Source organism: Herpailurus yagouaroundi, unplaced genomic scaffold (genome assembly GCF_014898765.1).
Source record: "Herpailurus yagouaroundi ecotype Mexico unplaced genomic scaffold, PumYag 216, whole genome shotgun sequence".
NCBI lineage: Eukaryota > Metazoa > Chordata > Mammalia > Carnivora > Felidae > Herpailurus > Herpailurus yagouaroundi.
In genome coordinates, this window is record NW_024412447.1 from 12,894,176 (window position 1) to 12,912,356 (window position 18,181).

At 41.9% G+C, this 18,181-nt stretch overlaps 1 protein-coding gene across 1 annotated transcript in view; it reads left to right on the forward strand.

Moving 5' to 3' along the window:
• LOC121017828 (autism susceptibility gene 2 protein-like) overlaps positions 1-18,181 on the forward strand; it is a 796,117-nt gene that overhangs the window by 268,757 nt on the left and 509,179 nt on the right. Inside the window, exon 2 of the mRNA XM_040456309.1 lies at positions 8,930-9,142. Within this exon, the coding sequence (XP_040312243.1) occupies positions 8,930-9,142 (213 nt within the window). The remainder of the gene's footprint in view (positions 1-8,929; positions 9,143-18,181) is intronic.

An 18,181-nucleotide genomic window follows, 5' to 3' on the forward strand; every position in this document is an offset into this window, starting at 1 on the left:
GAAACATTCATGGTGTCCTCATTTCTCTTAATTCATTTGTTCGAAACCCAACTACTGTGTGCTTTGTACTGTGTTCTCTTCAGGGAGTTCAGGGATGATGAAGGAGTCATAGCCACCGTCCCTGTGGAGCCAAACCTTAGTTTGTATTTCAGGGAGGCCCCAATTACTAATTTAATTATTTTGCCACATGCAACAAGAACATTAATTAACCCCTTCCCCATTTTTTGCATGGAATGCCTAGTCAAAAAAATGCATAATGCCTATTTAAAAGAATTATATACAGCATTAAAATTATACATCCTCTCAAATGTGCGTGTGACCAGAGTGGATAAAAAACCAACAGCAATTTGCTTGTTCTGCCTGCCTCTCTTGAGGTAGCAAACCAGGCTCCCGCCCGTGGAAAGGCCTGAGGATGGCGTGCCTACTTCCTCTTCTGGCTTCCATTATACTCTCCTCTGTTGTGTGGTTCCCTTCCCCTTTTTGGACTCCCTCTTTGTGTACATTACCGCCCTTAAGCCTTCTCTGATGAGATTTTCTGCCTCAGTCATGCTGTGCTCAGCTTTCAGAATGTTGCTGTTATGGAGGAGTTAAAAAAATTTTTTTTAAAGGTTTCCTTTTCGTCATGCTGTATTTCTCAGATTATCTGGAGGGACTGTAATCCAATTTTAGGAATCCTTCAGGGCTAAGAGCCTAAACTGTTTTAAGCAATAGCATCTAGTTGCCAGGGACTCAACCACTTTGAGAGTGTTAAGGTCTAACAGCAGCCAACTCTCAATTATCTATGGGAATGAGAGGCTGCTGGGACGTTTTCAATTCACAGAGTGTGCAAAAATCTTACTTAAGCTGGTGGTTGTGATCTCATCCTGTAACTGAATTTAGGAAAGCTTCTCAAGAGGCTGGGTTGTTTATTTTTATTTACTTTTATTTTTTCCTTTTTTCTTGTCACTTCTGACCATGGCACTGTACCTTTGATAGGTGTTTTTATATACTGAATTTTTCTATACTTGGTCTTTTTTTTTTTTTTTAAACTAGTTTTCCTCTCTCCATTTGGATTCCCTTATGTCCTGTGTGCCATCATGTATTAAATATATTTTGATAAGCTGCCTCAAATTTTTTTGAGGAACATTGTGTAGGAACATTAAAAATGTATTTATGTTTTCTTTCTTTGCTTTTTGATTGAAGTGTTCATGAGACAGGTTGTGGCCAAACAGCTAACCAGAGTACTTGAAAGAAAGCTAGGAAGACTTTACCAAAGGTTAGCCTGTGAATGACTGAGAGTTAATTGACTGATAGAAGTGAAGAAAGGAGGCACAATGTGGACTCCACCTTGTCACTGAAAATGATGTGAAGACGGCACGAGGCATTAATGTCCACAGCTGAGTCTTCTCCACTGGAAACTTCATGGCCACATTATGGGCGAAGGCCAGACCTTCCAGTGTGGTCATCCCTTTGTTTCAGGAATCTGAAAGATGACCTTTGGATGGATGTTGAATGCAATCCAGTTATTGGTGGTGGTGATACGCCAGCTGTGTGATGGCAAGGGTTGCCATTTCTTTTTCAACAGCTTTATTGAGATATAATTCACATACCAGTAAACTGCATGGATTAAAAGTATAAAATTTGATAAGTTTTCATGTGAATATTAAGCATGTACATGTATCTATTGATATTACATAAGACATACTGTGTATAATCGTGAAAGTATCGCCGTAATCAAGACCATGAGTAGGTTTAGCCATCCATATGTTTCCTCATGTTCCTCTATAACCTCTTCCTGCCCCTCCCTCCCAGGGAGCCACATTTTTAAAAATTTTATATAAATGGAATCGAACAAAATGTATTCTTTCATTACTCATTTCTTTTACGGAGCATAATTATTTTGAGATTTATTCAAGTTGTCATGTATCAGGAGGCTACTTTTTTGTTGCTGGGTAATATTCCACTGAATGGTTATGTCACAGAGTATTCACCTGTTGATGTACATTTGAGTTGTTTCCAATTTTAGGCTGTAAAAAGCTGATAGGAACACTTACGTGCAGATATTTTTGTGGACACGTGCTTTGATGTTTTTGGGAAAATACCTAGGCATAGAATGGTTAGATCATATGGTAGGTATACTTTGAACTTTTAAAGAAGCATCCAAACTGTTTTTCCAAAGTGGCAGGACCATTTTTCACTCTTCCCGTTAGTGTTTGAATGTTCCTCCACATCCTTGCCAGCACTTGGTGTGATGACTGTTTTTTGTTTTAGCCATTTTGATATGTAGCTAGTGGCATCTCATTGTGGTTTTAGTTCGCATTTCTCTGATGACTGTTGGATGTTAAGCATATTTTCACATCTTTTACTTGCCACCCATATGTCTTCTTTAGTTAACTGCTCAAATCTTTAAACAAAAACCCATTTAAAAAACTGGGTTGGTTTTCTTTTAATGTAGGTTTTAAAAAAAATGTTTGCTTATTTGTTTTGTGTGTGTGTGTGTGTGTGTGTGTGTGTGAGAGAGAGAGAGAGAGAGAGAGAGAGAGAGAGAGAGAATATGGGTGGGGGAATGCCAGAGAGAGAGAGGGAGAGAGAGAATCCCAAGTAGGCTCCCTGCAGAGCCCAACATGGGGCTTGATCTCAAGACCGTGAGATCATGTCCTGAACCAAAATCAAGAGTTGGACACTTAACTGACTGAGCCACCCAGGTGCCATGCTTTTTATGTAGTTTTGAGAACTTCAAAAATATATTTTGGATACAAAACTTTTCTCAGATAAATATACTTGGCAGATAGTTTTCCATTCTGTGATTTGTCTCTTCATTTTCTTAACAGTGTCTTTTGAAGAGCAGAAGTTTTAATTTTTGATGAGGTGTAATTTATCACTTTATTCTTTTATGGATTGTGCTTTTGGCATCATGTCTAAGAAATCTTTGCTTAACCTAAGTCGCACAAGTTTTCCCCTCTGTTTTCTTTTACAAGTTGTGTACTTCTTGTGGCACCTGGGTAGCTCAGTCGGCGGAGCGTCCAACTTCAGCTCAGGTCACGATCTCACAGTCCATGAGTTCCAGCCGCGTGTTGGGCTTTGTGCTGACAGCTCAGAGTCTGGAGCCCACTTCGGATTCTGTGTCTCCCTGTTTCTCTGCTCCTGCCCCACTCACACTCTGTCTTTCTCTCTTTCTAAAATAAATAAACATTTAAAAGAAAAAAAAGTATAGTTCTAGATTTTACATTTAGGTTTATGACACATTTTTACTTAATTTTTCTAATTAGACTGAGATGTGAGTCAGAATTATTATTGTTGTTGTTGTTGTTGTTATTATTATTTTAAGTAAGCTCCACACCCAGTGTGGGGCTTGAACTCAGAATCCTGAGGTTAAGAGTCACGTGTTCCACCAACCAAGCCAGCCAGGATGCCCTGAATCAAAATAAATTTTTTGCATATATAGACACGGGTACACACACACACACACACACACACACACACACACACACACTCACTACTTGTCCCATCAGCATTTCTCCACAGAATTGTTTTTGTGTTTTTGCTGAAAACCAGTTGTCCAATTATATATGGGTCTATTCCCGTACTCTGTTGTGTTCCATCGGTCTGTTTTTCTGTTTTCATGCCAGTGCAGGATTACAGTTACTGTAAGGCAGTGTGAAAGGCAGAAGTGTTGGGTCCCTTAGTTATTCCTCTCCTAACCTGCTTTCCTGTGATAGCTTGTTGATTTGTCTCCTGCACCCCCACTAAACAGCCTAAGTTCAGGGATCCTTTCTTATGTATTTCTAATGGGTGGCAAAGTGTCTGGTACAGAGTAGGTTTCTTCTTTTTTAATTAGGAATTATTATTTAAAAAAAAAGTTTTTAAATGTTTATTTATTTTGGAGAGAGAGAGGAGTACTCTCTCTCAGAGTATGAGCAGGGGAGGGGCAGAGAGAGAGGGAGACACAGAATCTGAAGCAGGCTCTGTCAGCACACATCCCGATGTGGGGCCTGAACCCACGAACCTGGAATCATGACCTGAGCCAAGATTGGACGCTTAGCCGACTGAGCCACCCAGGTGCCCCATGAATTTGGAATTGTTTTTGAATGCTGTATTGGTTATTTTGTTTGTAAATTCCTACACACACAGTCTCCTTACTAAAAAGTTCAGTTCCTGAAGGTGTGTTCAGAAGGCTAGAGTAGGGGCTAGTGTCACCATGTCCGGACAGAGTTAAGTTTTGAAAGAGCTGTATGTTTTGTTTCTTTCTAGTTTTTCACTTCTTACAATCGCTATAAGCACTCTCACTTCATTTGCACTTAAGGGAAGAGATGGAATCAGTGTTCGTAAAACCATTCGAAAATAAGTGCAAATGCAATACAGAAAGCCAACAAAGGACTTGACAAACCAAAATGACAGAACACAGCCGGAAACGCTCTTTGATGGTGACAGGCCGAGGCGCTTTTTCTTACTTCCTTCCCCTGGCTTCTTTGTTATTTCTTTGCAAGTCCCTGAGATCAGATAGCTTACAGAAGAGGCTGTTTCCGCTGTACCCCTCTTTCCCACATTACATACACATGGGCTTGTGCAGACACACATGCCACAGATGCTTTGTAAGTGATAGGCTGCTTTCAGATTAGTTTGGTTGGAAAAATCAGATGGAGACTCTCTTTCTAAAACCCATTTCATGCAAGGCAGGCAAATTGTGTCCTCATTTTCTATTGTCTCTGGCTTCATCTGTAATCAGCAAATGCAGCCCTGCCGCTGAGACAGTGCTTCATCTGCAGTTTGTCGCTCTCCCCTAGTCTGCACAACACTGAACCATCTCATTTTGAAATTCAGGAGTGGCAGAAGGCGGCTTTGGTGAGAGATTATAATTTGAGAGCAGGGAAAGTCAAGAGCAAGATCACCTGTTTTGTGGAAGCCTGGGTGTTGAAGGAAATAGTCGGTCTCCTGAGCCTCTCCACGCGTGTGCCACTGTGACCCTCCCCTCCATCGCCAATGACCTAAAAATCACATAATTTCAACTACTCATGAAACCTATTCCCATCTGTTATGCGTGGCTTGTGTGCTTACCCCCTCGATTGCCAGCAAATATGTCTAAATCTTTTTACTTCCTAGCCAGCCTTCTGTTGTTGGCTGGCTGGCTTTCTTGCTTGCTTCCCTGATTGTCAAATGAATGCCTTAAAACATTTTCTTCCAGACATCTTCCTTATTCTTCTGACCTCCCTACTCTCCCTCCCAGTGTTTGTCTGCTAAATGCTTCCTCTGCCAAGCATGGGGCACAGTCACCTTGTTTTCCAAAAGCACTGCAGGTCATTTGGATGGACACTAATTTTCTCTGGGAATTGCCAGCCTGCATCTGGTAGACAAGTGAGCCGACTGGCCTTTGAAAGTCATCATTCGTTGAGGGTAAAGATTTATTCTATAAACCACACAGTTTCATTCCCACATTGTAGCGGTGCTTTGTAGACCACCCAGGTTTCTTTCAGGAAATTCTTAAATTAGTTGCTCATAGTTTGTTGGTGAATGGATATATGCACACATACACACGCATATAATCATGTGCATAGCTCTTCAGAATGTTGTAAGGTGAGTAATTTATAATCAGTCTTTTTGTCTTTGATTCTTGTCGCTCATAGTGGACATTTTTTTGTCATTTTTCCTCCAAGACATTCAGTGAGACATTACATGATTATTTTACTTTATACATGGTAAGTAGCCAGTAAAATGTTTACAGAGGGAAAGAATAAACAGCAGCCTGGTTTATTCAAGAATTATACCAAAGTGTCTATGCAGCAATTTATAAATAAAATGATATCTTTGAGAGAATAAAGGTAATTTCTCATCTTTGGAAATATAAACTGCTTATATAATAAAAACCTTTTAAAGACTCTTGATTTCTTACCTCTTAAACCACCACCTTTACACACACTTTGATCCTTTCTCACCTCCTCTTCCCCCACCAACACCCTCCAGAGTTGAAAATCTCAATATTAAGTGGAACTAAGATGATTGTACTTGCTGCTGCTAAGACTTCGGCAGGTCTCTTACAAGCTAATGTCACGGCATGGGGTCCATTTGCTCTGTGTAGCTATTCTGTGGTGCGGTGAGAATGCCTTGATTAATATGCTACATGAAAATAAAATGGATTTGGAAAAAATTATACCATACTCTCATAAATATTAATTCACATTTGTATGGAATTGCACGTAATTTTCAATATACTTTGGAGCACCTTCCGTATGAAAGGAGATTTGGTCTCCAAAGAGAATGGCATAATTTTTTTAAAAGCGCAGTTGATACATTATTAAGTATCATTTGTTTATTAATCTGATACTCTACATGCATATAATGTGGGCAGTAGGTGGGTTGTGTGACAAAGAGAGGAGTGTTTTTTTTTTTTTTTAACCCCGTGGGGAGTTGCTACATTACTCTTAGCAGAAATAGTACAACTGAGCACATTGCTTAGAAGCAGTCCACGATGCAACTCACCTGGCTGCTTCTGCTAGCATTGCGTCATTCCTGAGTATCTTTTCATGATAACTGACTGTTTTGGTTGCATGTGATGTTAAACGCAGCGTAGTTTGAGCTGAGCAGATGTCTGACATAGCTGACTGTGGTAGTGGACGCTGGAGAAAGGAATAAATACAGCAGACATTTATTGAACACTTACCATGTGTTAGGCATAGTGTACAAGGTTCTGAGACTGTGGAATCAATGCCCATGTGATCACTTCGATCCCAACTTGTCCCCTAAACACTGACCACCACATCCTCGTTGGCCCGGAGAGCTGCCTCTTCAATGGCAGAGGGTAAATCATCTGCACTGACAGCAGCTAGAAGTTAGACCAGAAGCCACTCATTTGCCTTATGAGATTGGTATTTTTGATGTCTTCTTGCTCCAGGGATAAGGCCTTTTACCCCTTCTGGGGTTTCTTGCTGTTTGCTGTGATCTTGTTTCAGCGATGCCTGCTAGGTTCCTTGGTTCCCTGTTTCAGTGAACTTTTCCAGTTTGCTTCACTCTGTGGTAGTGCCAGCTTGGGGTGTTGTTAACTCACTGTTGTGGCTTAATAGGTTTGGATAGTTTAACCAGTTGTCTTACTTATTTATCTAGCAAACATGAACATATATACCACCTGTTATTTGCCTGACTCTCTATGTGAAGCATTGGGGTTACTGAGATGAATGGTAACTTAGTCTGTGCCCTGATTCTTTTAAGGGGTCATGCTGCCAGCTGCCTCAGGGCCTTGGCATAAACTGTTCTCTCTGCTCAGACTTTCAGAACTAGGTCAAATGGTAGTCATCTCCTCAGCACCAACCCACTCTGCTGGATGAGACCATTTCCCCCAATTTTAGCTCCTTTTTCCTTTCCTTTAGAGCAGATAGTTCAGTTTGCAGTGAACTATTTGTGTGATTTGATTAGTATTTGTCCCTAAATTTTAAGCTCCATGAGGTGGGGATTTTTTCCACACAGGATTGTTTACCCAGTGCCTCTGGGACAATGCCAAGTTTGTACCTGGTATGGACTGGGTGCACACAGAATACTTGTTGAATGTGTGATGGCTTGAGAACAGCACTTTGCATTATAAGAAAGGTCTTCCTGAATGGGCAGCCCTGGTAAGAGTCCTTTAGGAAATGGGTGTGTGTGTGGACAGCAGGGCTTTGAGGCAGATGTAAAGGCCCCAGGTTCCGTACTCATTAGTATCAGCCCTGGCTGATCTGGGGAAAGAGCTTGAGGAACAGCGTGTATGTCAAATGGGCAGTGCTGGATATTGGGAAGCAGTAGGATAGAGAACTCCCCAGGGACAGAAGACTGTAAAGGAGGAGAGAGGGGGAAGGGGTAGGGGAGGTGGGAGAAGGGAAGGGGAAGAGAGGGAGAGAGAGAGGTATTTTTAAGGAGAAGGTAAAGGGAAACTTCCCTTTTAGTTACTGTTTGTTTTAATGTACATTTGTTTAGGACCACGGAAACAATTTATTTGTATGGGAGGTGAGGCTCCATGAAGGAGCATTGTTGTGTAAATAGGATCATGTCTACTGATTTACAAGTGACTGAGTGCTAAGTCTCTTTTAATTTCAGTGCTTAATGTGTACAACATTTCTTAGGGTTCAAAGGACATTCACTCATGTCATACCAGTGGAATACTTCAAGTGTCCTAAGGAATAATGGCAGTGTCAGGCTGTGGACCCAGGTCTTTTAGTATTTCAGTAGATTCTGAGCTGTCTGCAGGCCCAGAGCTCGCTAGATCTCATAGCCTCAAGTGCCCACCTCTAGGCTCTACAGATGCTGCTTCCTATTCCAGGACATCCATTACCCTTCTCCTACCCTTTCTACCCGCCCCGCCCAACCACACACAACAATAAATGAAAAGTTGCTGTAGATCTTGGTGATAATATTGTTGTTACATTTTGCAGAGAACTGGGAATTAAGGATGCTCAGAGGAACTTGTGGTAAAAATATATAATGCATTGAGGAAACATTTTAATCATATGAATTGATAGTTTCTTTCTTGCTGGCTCATATCCACCTGGCCTGGTATAGTCGGTCTTTTTTTTTTTTTTTTTTTTTTTTTTTTTTTATCACGCATGCACTTAGTACTTCTTTTCTGAAACATAATTGATGTACCTACTTGGAAAGTGAGTGTATTGAGCCTCCTTGGGGAATGTCATTGTGTGCTGGACCTAGCTGAGAATCACACTGAAAGCCACTAAGCAGTGAAATCACTTTTAATGGACAGATGCTTTGTGCTTTGTTGACTTTTCTGCCCAACCAGAATAGAAAGGATCTATTTGTGGTGGCATTAGGGATTCAGAAAAATTGAGAGCCATGTTTCTCAGTTTTAGGTATTCTCATATCCTGCTTTCCTGCTTTCTCCTCTCCCTTCTTATAACCCCATTTAGCCTGTGTTTTGGATGTGACCTTAGACACCTGTGTAACCATCATTTCCCTTTCCTTCTCTTCTTTTCTATAGAAAGATGTAGCACTTAAGCCTCAGGAACGTGTGGAGAAACGCCAGACCCCTCTGACCAAGAAGAAACGAGAAGCACTTACTAACGGCCTGGCCTTTCATTCTAAGAAGAGTAGACTCAGCCACCCACATCATTACAGCTCAGACCGAGAGAATGACCGCAACCTCTGCCAGCACCTTGGGAAGAGGAAGAAGATGCCGAAGGGACTCAGACAGGTGAGGAAGTGTGGGTTTGTCCTTTTCTGTGGCTAGAAGATCCCTGCTTCAGATACCTGCCCCTCTGTGGTTCTTCCTGACAGGTGGAGAAGACATCCTCGTTGGGCTGCTGGAGGGTTGCCCCTCAGAGTTGTGTAAACAAGCCAAGCTCAGAGTTTTTATTACTTTTGAAACTTCAGCGTTGGTATCCTTGTCGTCAGATGTGTTCACTGCAACAAAGCTTGATGCTGGTGCTACTGGTGTGTGGGGCAGACTGGCTGGCAGGGCAGAGATCTTCATAATTGGGAGCAATGGAACGGGCATGTGTGATCACATACATTGTGGATTTCAAGGTTCTGAGGTGTTAAAAATGTTTGTCCACACGCAGGCAGTGCCTTGCATCAGATTTCTGCTTTCCAGAGCAGCTCAAGTATTGTGGCATGTGGGAGAGCAGTGGCGAAGACACGAAATTGCCTTTCAGTTCTTCAGCTGTTCTCATGGTCCATAATTCAGGACTGTCTTTGTGATCTGCTGATTGTATGAAAGTCTGGTGATAGGGCCTACTGGTCTGTTAATAATTAGGTTTCAGTGATCCACAAGAAAATATAGCTCTTGGCATTTGGGGAGCCTTTCTGCCTGTGGAAATCCCCACATGAGATAGATTAATAATGAGAAACGAAGCTGTTTATAGCAATTTTTTCTGCACAAATCCAGAGGCTTTAGTGCCAGCTGAGTTACCTGTGTCCTGGGTGTGTTTTGTTTGTTTTTGGCGGGACCATTGGGTGGGATTGACTATCACTTGAAGGAAGCAGAGGAAGGGAATGTGGTTCACAGAGCAGGTGCTGCTAATTAGAAGGCAAACAGGTAATTTCCAGTTTGCAGATGTTTCTTTGCAGAGGGAGAAATCCGGGATCTTATAAAACAGTGGTTCCAAAGCTTCACAGATCATTAGAATCATATTATGAGTGTTAGTAAACACACACTTCTGGCCCCTCCTCAGGACCTAATCTCTAGGGGGCAAGGCACAGAACTTGGTGGTCTTAGAAATTTCCCTATGTGATAACGGCCAGGCCAGTTTGGAAATCATTCTTCTAAAGCATCAAGAGTGAATTTTTGGTGGTGATTTTTAGTGAAAAGATTGGAAAGAGCAAAAGGCTCAATATGATGTAGCCTCTGCAATTAGACCTGGGGTCACAGTTCAGACTGATGGGTAATGAGAGAGGTATATTGCCGAGAAAACATCTAAAGTGATGGATGTCAGTCAGCGTGGACGCAGAAGGATCTCAGGGAAGCGTCCCCACATCTGACACACAGGGAATGTTTTCTGAAGGCACATATGTGTCCTGAAATGAAATGTCAGAATGGTGTTGTAATAGTGACTGTTAACACTTATCTGATGCATACCATGTTACAGTCATTAACAAGGGAGTATGATCTGTCATTCTCACAATGACCCCGGGTAGTGGGTGATAAGATGTTTACTTTCCAGATGGGGAAACTGGATCTCAAAGAGGTAAAGTGACTTATCTCAGGGCTCTCACAATGAGATATGAGCCAGGTTTAGACCCAGATTTCTTTGCATTGCTCTATTTTCCCTGTATATTCTGCCTCCTTTGTTTGAGATTAGGATTGTGCATGAAGAGAAAGAGAACTCCAGGTCACAGGTTGGAGGGGGTCTTACAAGTATTTCTAGGAACTATGTGAGTAGTTAAGTCATAGGGAGTGACTTTGGTTATAGAAATGGTGTATGAAGGCATAAGAAGAAACATGATAAACTACCAAGTTCAGAGGGCAGAGAAAGAGCTGGAAAGCTTGAACGCAACCACATTTGTATAAAGATTTCTTTTTTTTATTTTAAAAATAATTGTTTGTGGAAAGAGTGGAGTGAGGGAGGAAGGGCTAGGGTCTATAAAAGGTGATATTCCTGTGGTATATGTGGCTCCCAACCCACGCTTCTCTGTATGAGGTATGTGAGAAAGGTCATTCTTCCCGCTGGAGAGAGGCTGCATTGTGACCACTACCACTCCCCCAGGCCCTCCCTCCCAACAGGGTTGGAGGAAGGCTTCCTGCCTTCCAGACAAGAAACCAATTTAATCCTGAGTCTACAGTAAACTCTGGTTCCTCATCCTTGACTCTCTAATCCCAGACTTCATTTGACTTTTCCACTCTCTGTGCTCAAAATTCTTTCTGCCTTGTCCTCGTGTGATCATCAAAGAAGGCCAGGACTTGTATGTCTCAGATTCAGGTAGCTTTTGGTTCTAATGGTCATCCTTCTGGTACAAAATGGCACTTGAAATCAAAGCTATCCTTCTTTTAGGCAAAATATTTGAAAAGCAATTATTTTGACTCACTCCTTATGAATCATGGAGAAGGAAAGAATGAATAGTACCTTTCTGGTCAATGTAAGAGTTTTCAAAACAAGTGGTGTTTTTCTTATCTTCAGTGTTGATGCCAAAATATACTCCCCAAATCGAGTGTTGTGTTTCTAGTAGGAAGGGAAGCAGAAGTTGATAACTGAAATAAAGCTCTAATACTTTTCAATTGTAGTCTTCCTAGAATCACATGTACTATTTTGAAACCTTGAACAAATCGCTGTGTGTTGCTGGAAGGTGAGGGGTTTGGCCTAGGTGATTTCTCAAGCTCCTCTCTCTGAGTTCCATGGTTCTTTAAATTGATGAACAACACAGAGACACATAATGTTTTCAAGGTCTATAAAGGAAGACTGCAGGAGGTCTGAGTGTATTTCAGTTCGGAGTCTCTAGTTGATAATTGTGTGAAGACATTTAAAAGAGAAAAGTAGGAGGCAGAGGCATGGCTACGTGTGTGTTGCCCAGACAGGTGCTCTCTGTTGTGTGATCATTGGTAAAAGATGACACACACAGGTGCTTAAGGGCCACAGCACATGCTCAAAAGCTTGTGCTAACGGTACTGGACATTGCTTTCCTGTTGTGCTAAATGCATGGACACATCACAGTTACTTTTTCCCTTGCCTTTGCCTCCTACCAGATAAAGTAGCTGAATCTGACCATCTTAACTGGGAGGGGGCCTTGAGATGAGAATGTCCTTGAGGAGAATTTCAAAATTAATGGATTGTTGCTTAGTGCCTCTTACTGAGGTAGTTATAATCGGAAGAACTACAGAGGAAAGAGGGCCGTAGGAGGTGAGAATTTCGTCTTTATTTTTGACTTGGTGAGAGTGGATTAGGTTTGCATCTTATTAGGAAATGGTACTTCCTGAGCAGGCACCTTAATGCACAGCTTTCCTGTAATTATGGGAAGATGTTACTCCTTCATGGAGAGGAAATAATAAGATTTTTTTTTTTTTTTTCTGAGAATCCATTGAAGGCAACTAATCTTTTTACCAGGAGAGTGCAATTATATACTTTTATAAGAGAGATGCATAGTTCTAAAATCAAGCTGTTTTTCCTTCTCTTGCCTGATTATGAAACCTCAGTTCTTGTGGTATTTTCTCATACTGGGAAAAGAAAGCTTTTTAACTGGCACTTAACCACCCCAGTGGAACTAACTTGTTGGATTATGTTGTTAAGTATAAATACATACTCACGTAGAGGAGGCTGCGCTGGCAGCTGTCTTTTAAAATGGCTGCACCTTTTTATATGGCAGGTTTGAACATTCTCCTTAATTTCCAAAGGGGGTTTTAAAAAGGAAAAGAGGGGGCGCCTGGGTGGCGCAGTCGGTTAAGCGTCCGACTTCAGCCAGGTCACGATCTCGCGGTCCGGGAGTTCGAGCCCCGCGTCAGGCTCTGGGCTGATGGCTCAGAGCCTGGAGCCTGTTTCTGATTCTGTGTCTCCCTCTCTCTCTGCCCCTCCCCCGTTCATGCTCTGTCTCTCTCTGTCCCAAAAATAAATAAACGTTGGAAAAAAAAATTTTAAAAAAAAAAAAGGAAAAGAGGAATAAATTAACTTTTACAAAAGAATGCACGTCTTTCTGACCCCCGAGCCTTATATATATCCTGCACAGAACTATTTGCTCATGATGGGAACATTCAGACATTATATGTAAACAGTTTTAGCTTTTAATTTTTAACTAGTACTTTTAAAAAAGTACTAGTAAAGATGTGTGGTAGAGTTTTTGTCCCCCTCTTTACTTAGACTTGGGACTGGGAAACCAGAACAGAGGCTGCCCAGGTTGTCTGTGTAAGGAGCCTGATTCTCTACCTGCCAGACTAAGTCACAGTGAAACTGCTAAGGGACGCAATGAAGTGACCCACGGCCAAACCCTCTAGCCAACTTAGGACTTCCTCAGAAGCATTTTTGGAAAATGTAACTCTTCCCAGGGCGTTGAATTTTCTTTCAGTATATCTCACTTCTAGACCACAGGAGAGGATTTAAAATTTTACTACTTAGTAGTTGAAAACACAGAGAGCAAAGGAGTTTTAAAAATAGAGAGGCAATGAGGAAAAGTTAATGGGAGTTAGGAGAACTCTCAGATTTGGCTCAGAATCGGTGTTCCTGAACTTCCATTTAGTCCATTAGCCTGCCTTTTCTCTCTCTAGTAGGAACTGAACCAGAGGAAAGAGGCTTAAATGAACTAGGAGGAATTTTTAGGCCATATGAACTCTTACAACAAACAGATACCAGAATGGATCATCAAAATAAACCACAGAGTCTCCCTCCTAACTGAATTTCAGTTTCTAAAAAGGCATTCAGCTAAGGATGGGATTTCTGAGACAAAGAGGCAACCTACTGAGATTGCTTCTCGCCACAGGAGGATACCATTTGAGAGGGAAGTAAAGGGATTTGGGAATATTTCAGGAGCCTAGCAGGTAGACTCTAACTTTGCTGATGAGAATGGCTTCTGTGGTTTAAAAATCTTTATACAAGTTGATATGGGTGCTTGTAAGGAGTGGAAGTTGGGTCCTCTCTTTGAGAATCTAGTATGGTGGAATCAGACTATGTGGAGAATTTAGAGCTGACACTGTAGATACCAAAAATGTATTCTGATGTCTAGGAAGAAGAGGGACTGATCCCGGTGCCGAGTCTTTAAAGTTAGAGCTGTTGTGGTTGCATCTGCTTTTTGTATTGCCTTTGCATGTTGGCCTTATGTGGAATAAGGTGGCTGTGTTGGTGGCACAGAAGGGCCCAGGTGACCGAGCCATCAGCCGTGCTTCCATCCATCTTGCTAGAGAGGTCTGTCTCTGCCCATGCTCGGTCCTGATGAGAGCGTTCGCTATCGGAAGCTGATCCTTTATTTCAGTGTGACTGACTCAGGTTGTGTGACGACTGCTTTGTGACATTGTTACTAGTAGAAATTAACTTGCAAAGGAGGATTTATAACGTGCAACTTTGATTAAACAGATCCAGTTCAAGTCCTATTTCGGAAGACGGCTAATTAGTTTTGGGTAGAAATCCAGCCTGAAATCACACAGGTATTTATTCAGCTTGACTCAAGAGCCTACAGATTTCTGGAAATCAGAACATTTGAAACACTAATGCAATTAAGGATTATACTTTGGTAATGAAAAGACCTGTGAACCTCGTGAGGTCCTCTTTCATAAATACATTCGTTATAGTGGTTAAATGACTGGAGGTACATTGAGCTAGTGTCAAGACATTGAGCTGCAGTTAAACCGTTTTTATTTCATACTTGGGACTTTCATGTTCAGTGTGTTCTTGGAATTTTGTTTGCTTTTTTCAAAAATTGTGTTGTCACATGAAGGTTACAAACTGAGATAGTAAATAAAATCCTCTGCTTTTCCTGCTGATGAATTTAAGTTGCACATTATTTTTTTTTCCCCTTTGCTTAAACTACAGAAAGAGGAATAAAAACAGCTAATAAAAGGTTGGGAGGAGAAAGACTGGCTTATAACTGCTCTTGGAATGTTGATTAACTCAAAATAAGGATAAGATGTCAGATTTTAATATCTCGAGGAACCTACAATCCAGGCTGGTCTCTGTTCAGAATTAGGTGTGTATTGTATTGGAGGTATTTGGAAAACATGGGACTAACACAGTAGCAAGTTACATGAATGTTTTTGTTGTTGTTTTAACTTGGGCATTTGGAGACAGCGACAGGTTTTTTTTTTTTTTTTTTTTTTTTTTTTTTTTTTTAAAGATCTAGAATTCTGGTTTTGTGTCTCCTATCTCCTTAGCTTGTTGTCTGGGATATATTCCACCAGTCCTGGATGTTGGTAAGAGTGATAATAAGCATCATTTGACCTCAGTGAGACAGATGTTTGGAGTAATGTGGCCAGGAATAAATCTTAACCCAAGTGACATAGATAATATTTAATTAAAAATTTGGGAAAAATTGACTAAAAGAGGACATAGCACATTGACTACCACCTCATAAAACAAAACCTACAGAGAGAAGACAGGCTGAACTGGAAAAGGATCTGCATGCAATTTAAAAAATGCTTGAGTGATCCTGAGACCTATAGAAATGGCTCCATTGAAAAAAAAAAAAGAAACAATAGTGGTACTCTCTAAATCCCAGAGTAAGAATATGATATATGTGTGTATGCACGGAACTATATTAAGGCCCATTTAAATTCTGTATGTCGTGGGGCATCTAGGTGGCTCGGTCGGTGAGTTTGGGCCTCGTGCCAGGCTCTGTGCTGACAGCTCAGAGCCTGGACCTTGTTTCGGATTCTGCTTCTCCCTTTCTCTCTGCCCCTCCCTTACTCATGCCCAATCTCTCTCAAAAATAAACAAACATTAAGAAAAAAATTTTTTTTAAATCCTACATATTGTTAGAGGAGGAAGAAGGATCAAGCCAGAGAAATGGTTTTCAGCTCTGTCGACCATAAATTCCTCTGGTATGGGTGATTGGAGACCGAGGGAGTGTGTTTTCCCTTTACACCACACTTCTGATAGTTGCTGGGGGCTGATAGGACTTCCTTTCTTTATTTAAGACTGCATTTTGTGTTCATTTAATTTTAAGTTTTCCCTCTTCCGGTGATACGATGTTATCCGCACGTGGCCAGATCTTAGTTGCAAAATGCGAAACAAGCCTCCATGCGTTCTGCATTCTAATCTCCGCTCACAGCCCTCCCGTCTCCACACAAGCCTGCACATGACAGGTAGTGAGTGGGAGGTGGGAGTGGGTGGGTGGCTGTGTGGTTTGCAGTGGTGGTGGTGGGGAGCCGAGCAGATGGCTGTGATAGCCACATGTTGCGAGATTCCCGTGGGAGTTGATGGTGGTGACAGGCGACTCACAATGTGCTATTTACAGTTTGGGTTTGCAGTCTTTCAGTGACATCTGAATGCTCTTTAGCAACTGCTTTCATTACTGCCTTTCGAGGAGCTGCTAATTGAAAATGAAATTGTGGGTGGGCTCTAAGGCAGGCACAGGCAGCTCTCTGTGGTAAATGTTGCCTGAGAACTGTCGGATGTCTTGATGCCCAATTTGTAATTCTTTTTCCAAGGAGGAAAAGCCAAAGGTGCATTTGAAGACTCGGTGTGTGCTCCTAGGCAGAGCTGACTGCCTCATCCTGCCCAGAGAGCCAAATGTGCACTCACTGGGCTGGAAACCAAGCCATCTGCCCGTGGCTCACCTTTGTGTGGTTCTTGTTAAATGTGAATAACTGCGTAAGGTTCTTATTTTAAGTCTGCTGACATCTTGTACTCTCTGTTAGTTTTTTGTAGGGCATCATCCTTCCTTTTTCCTCTGCTCCTCTCTGTGCAGGAGAAAATGATTATCTGATCTCTTGAACCTTGAGATATTATATACAAGGTCTCGCATAGAACTTGCCTTCCTATAAACCTTTTCCTATGATACCATTCTGTTGAGGACATTTGGGAGGCCTCCGGGCACAATGAGGGAAGAGGAAGGTGGTTGATTTGACTGGACTTTGCCAGTGGATGATGTTCTTGATTCTTTTATGACTGCTTCCAGCTGTGGGATTGTCATTTATACTTCATCTTCAGAGTTGTTAGCTAAAGCGTCAGTAGCATTTCTGAAATGATAGCTTTTGTAAGTGTTGATATGCCAAATTATTTTATTGGCCATTCTGAAAATAGTTTTGCACAGAGGAATCTTGTGCTGAACAAGGAATGACCTCCCTCTTGGAAGTATTGTTAGCTATCTTTTTAATTAAATATGAAGATAGATACAATATTACCATTCTTTTTAGCTTTCCCTTGAACATTTCATTTCAGTGAATACTGTCTGAGACAGAACTGCACTAAATTCTGTGCTCTGTTTGAGTAGGACTGATATTTGCTTTTAGACAGTCCCTGAAGCTCGGGCTGTGGGGACCTGATGGCACACCCTTTGCTGTGCTTAACCCTCAGTCCCACTTGACCTGCTTTACCATGGGAACCCAGCTGTTTTAATGTACTTGAGTTACTGCTGGGTCCTAATGATGTTTAAAAGAACCTATTTTTGGTATTCTAAATGATCCTAGAGCATTGCCTATTGATGCAAGTATTGATAAATTTTCTATGTCAAGCAGATATAAGAAAGTCTTGCAAGAGCTCTGGGTCTTTACCCACGTACGGCTCTGTGCACATCCTTACCCTAGTACTCATAAACACACATGGAGAGGACACCAGAATGGCTCACAAACACAGGCAAGTCTGTCAGGGCCCACCTGGTGTCTTTTAGGAGCCCTGCCTTGTTGGCCCGCTGAGACACAGCCTGCAGTCATTGGTCACAGCTCTGCAGAAGCTGCCACTTTGCCCTCGCGTCTGCCTCCAGGGACACAGATGTGGCGGGTCATTCTGTGACCGCTGCACCTGCATTTGCTCAGGAAGTGCTCGTGTCATAGGTCTTGAAATCATGTAATACAAACCTGGACAGGTCCTAATTGCTGGTGATGGTTCTGAGTGGCTGAGATTGGCTGTAATTAGATTGAGAGGCAATTAGCTGTGTGGATAGGGAACATACAGAATAATGTTTCTCGAAGGGTGGTCTTTGGACCACCTATGTCGGGACAGCTCCAGGGGTCTTGTTAGCAGACACATTCCCAGGCATCACCCCTGTGTGGAGCCAGAGTCCCTTGGGTGGGGGCCAGAATGTGGCACCAGCTTCCTCAGGTGACTCCAGTGCACGTGCTGCCAAGAATCAGACTTGCAAGTGAACTGACTTGTCCTATTGC